Below are 3,877 nucleotides of genomic sequence, written 5' to 3'. Positions count from 1 at the left end.
ATTCAGTATGTGAAGTATGGAGGTAACACACACACACACACACACACACACACACACACACACACACACACACACACACACACACACACACACACACACACACACACACACACACACACACACACACACACACACACACACACACACACACACACACACACACACACACACACACACACACACACACACACAATACAATAATGCTCTGGATTGATTTGTTATGTTTTCTCACGGGGGATCAGCCAATCACGTTCAAGCACCTGGAGCCAAACATCACAATGAGCTTCTTTCAGGTTCCTGAACCGATACTTAAAAACACATCCACACACACACACACAGACACACACAGACACACACACACAGACACACACAGACACACACACACACAGACACAGACACAGACACAGACACACAGACACAGACACAGACACACACACACACACACACACACACACACACACACACACACACACACACACACACTAATCAAACACGTTGTATTCAGATGACGTTTCTTCGTGAGGTTTTAAACTTGCTTCGATTGGTTTGTGACGTTTTGAAGCCTCCAGTTTGGCAATTTCACCGTCGCCATCTTGGTTTTTTGCAACCAGCGAACAGGAAGTGACCACATATAAACGGAGGAGGAGCGACGTCGAGACGCCGTATACGTCTCAGGTGTCGACCTGTCAATCACCTTGTAGCCCCGCCCCTAAAGCATCCCCAGACTGACCCATGCCGCTCTTCCCGTCGGGGTAGGTGTACACCTGCCCGTTGGTCTTGATAAGGGTCAGCGAGGACCCCAGCTCCTCCTCCTCCTCCTCCTCCTCGCTGTCCTCGGGGCTGGAGGCTCCGCCCCCCCCGCTGGACTCGGTGCTGCAGCTGCTCCGGTCCTCCTCCGGACCGTCCAGCAGCCCGAAGGAGTCGCGGCGCTTCCTGGACAGACGCTCCACCTGACGGCGGAGGAGGCGGAGTCAGAGGGAATACTTAGTATTACAAGCCCTGCTAGAGAACCGTTTTTACTGCACGATATTCAGAGCTTATGAAATATTGTGATTTATAATAAAAATACATGACGCATCATGAGGTGACTTTTGATACTTATAATGCTGTTTTTATTCAAGATAGACAGAGAGACAGGCAGAGAGACAGACAGGCAGAGACAGATAGACAGGCAGACAGGCAGAGAGACAGACAGACAGGCAGAGAGACAGACAGACAGGCAGACATAGAGACAGACAGACAAGACAGGCAGAGAGACAGACAAGACAGGCAGAGAGACAGACAGGCAGACAGACAGACAGGCAGACATAGAGACAGACAGACAGGCAGACATAGAGACAGGCAGAGAGACAGACAGACAGACATAGAGAGACAGACAGACAGACAGGCAGACAGACAGGCAGACATAGAGAGACAGACAGACAGACATAGAGAGACAGACAGACAGACAGGCAGACAGAGAGACAGACATAGAGACAGACAGACAAGACAGGCAGAGAGACAGACAGACAGGCAGAGAGACAGACAGGCAGACAGACAGACAGGCAGAGAGACAGACAGACAGGCAGACAGACATAGAGACAGACAGACAGGCAGACAGACAGACAGACATAGAGACAGGCAGACAGACAGACAGGCAGACAGACATAGAGACAGACAGACATAGAGATAGACAGGCAGACAGACAGACATAGAGACAGGCAGACAGACATAGAGACAGACAGGCAGACAGACAGACAGACATAGAGACAGACAGGCAGACAGACAGACAGACATAGAGACAGGCAGACAGACAGACAGGCAGACAGACAGACAGACAGACATAGAGACAGACAGGCAGACAGACAGACAGACATAGAGACAGGCAGACAGGCAGACAGACATAGAGACAGACAGGCAGACAGACAGACAGACATAGAGACAGACAGGCAGACAGACAGACAGACATAGAGACAGGCAGACAGACAGACATAGAGACAGACAGGCAGACAGACAGACAGACATAGAGACAGACAGACAGACAGACAGGCAGACAGACAGACAGACAGACAGACAGACAGGCAGACAGACAGACCTCCACATGTCTGTCACCTGTCCGGTGTTTGGTCGGAGCTCGTTGAAGCAGAGGCTGTTAAAGTCGGCTAAAGTCGTCCTTTAATTCGGACATTTAATGCAGCACCAGACACGTGTGCTGCATTAACAGACGCGTCCCGTCCGAGTTAAAGGGCTGGTCAGTGAGCTGTGCCTTGGCCGACAAGAAAGGAAAGCTAGTCTTGAGGGATTCTTCACTGGAAGGAGAACCTCAACGTTTCAACACACATACTGTGCGCCGACATGTAAAATGAGGTTTTAATGAGGTATGTGCTGGTTATGAACGAGGTCTCCCCACAACAACTCACCGGGTCTCTGGGGGTCTCCATGGGTCCGGGCCGCGGGGGGTCGCGCTCACTGAAACACCAAAACCCGCAGAGTCTTTAAAACCCAGCCGCCGACATAGCGACGCAAATACCATGCTTCTAATGCGCATGCGCCGGGACCGCGGCTGCTCATCTCTCATTGGCTGTTGTCTCAGCTTCGTGGGTGGAATTCAGATTAGATGTGTTGTGCTCACCAGCGCCCCTGCTGTCCAGAATGCGCTACTACAACATGATAATACCTATAATTAATACAAGTACATCGAAAAATGTAAATATAAATAAAGACCAAAATAAAAAATAATAGCCACAGAGCAGCCGCGGATGTGTGTTTCGGCCAGCAGTGAAGTTCTGCCGGCCGAGGGTTTTAATTTAATAAGCAGCCAGCAGGAGGTGTCCACTGCAGGAAGTATAACAATATTCCTACAAAAAATGACAAATAAGAAAGGTGTAAAGGTTGAGCAGTTTTTCACCTCAGTCAGACTGTGAGCCAGAGAGAGGAGTCTGTTCTCACTGAGCAGGAGTGTCTTAAATTAAAGAAACTTGTGCTTAAAGTGAAAAGATTCACTGGTTTTTATTCTGGTTTTAAATCTCTTACTAATGGATTCTTTTAGAGCGGGGAGTTTGAATGTGAATGCAGCCAGAGATGTAAAGAAGAGAACATCTATTTATGAATTTAACAAAGTTAGTTAAAGCATGGTTCGACCTTTTTACTGTTGTTTTTATCAATGTGTATGCTCCAGAGAGGAAGCTGTTTTTACAGAAAGTTAATGATGTTTTAAATGGCTGTGCCTCGGAGGATTTTATATTCTTGGGGGGGATTCTAACTGTACGGAAATGAACTACAAGACCGTAACCACACAGAGCCACATCCAGCTTCACAGCAGGTTCTGAGGAGGCTGGTCCATTCTCATGGCCTGGTGGATGTGTGGAGAAGGATGCATGCCGACTGCCGACAGTACACATGGTCCCACTTTAGGGAGGGGAGGATCTCCTCAGCCAGGTTAGACCGTATTTATGTTTTTAAGCACCATTTTAATATTTTTAAAATGTACAGTATTGTTCCTGCTGGAGGGGTCTGGGGGTGGGCTGAGAGGAACACCTTGGAGGGGTCTGGGGTGGGCTGAGAGAAACACCTGGGAGGGGTCTGGGGGTGGGCTGAGAGGAACACCTGGGAGGGGTCTGGGGGCGGGCTGAGAGAAACACCTGGGAGGGGTCTGGAGGTGGGCTGAGAGGAACACCTGGGAGGGGTCTGGGGTGGGCTGAGAGAAACACCTGGGAGGGGTCTGGAGGTGGGCTGAGAGGAACACCTGGGAGGGGTCTGGGGTGGGCTGAGAGAAACACCTGGGAGGGGTCTGGAGGTGGGCTGAGAGGAACACCTGGGAGGGGTCTGGAGGCGGGCTGAGAGAAACACCTGGGAGGGGTCTGGAGGCGGGCTGAGAGAAACACCTGGGAGGGGTCTG

General features: G+C 50.3%; 1 protein-coding gene across 1 annotated transcript; it reads right to left on the bottom strand.

Moving 5' to 3' along the window:
- Positions 1-475: 475 nt before the first annotated feature.
- LOC117734671 (MBT domain-containing protein 1-like) lies at positions 476-2,513 on the bottom strand. Its single transcript, XM_034538905.1, has 2 exons — positions 2,400-2,513; positions 476-950 (listed from the first exon to the last, which is right to left on the bottom strand). Exons 1-2 carry the CDS (start codon positions 2,418-2,420, stop codon positions 687-689), a joined length of 285 nt encoding a protein of 94 aa, XP_034394796.1. The 5' UTR covers positions 2,421-2,513; the 3' UTR covers positions 476-686.
- Positions 2,514-3,877: the final 1,364 nt, after the last annotated feature.

This window comes from Cyclopterus lumpus, chromosome 8 (genome assembly GCF_009769545.1).
Source record: "Cyclopterus lumpus isolate fCycLum1 chromosome 8, fCycLum1.pri, whole genome shotgun sequence".
Lineage (NCBI taxonomy): Eukaryota > Metazoa > Chordata > Actinopteri > Perciformes > Cyclopteridae > Cyclopterus > Cyclopterus lumpus.
This window is presented reverse-complemented; position numbering and strand designations above follow the sequence as displayed.

Coding starts and splice junctions, on each gene's coding strand:
- LOC117734671 (XM_034538905.1), bottom strand. CDS start 2,420: ATGGAGACCCCCAGAGACCCG. Junction 951..2,399: donor TGGAGACCCCCAGAGACCCG/GTGAGTTGTTGT, acceptor CTCCGCCGTCAG/GTGGAGCGTCTGTCCAGGAA.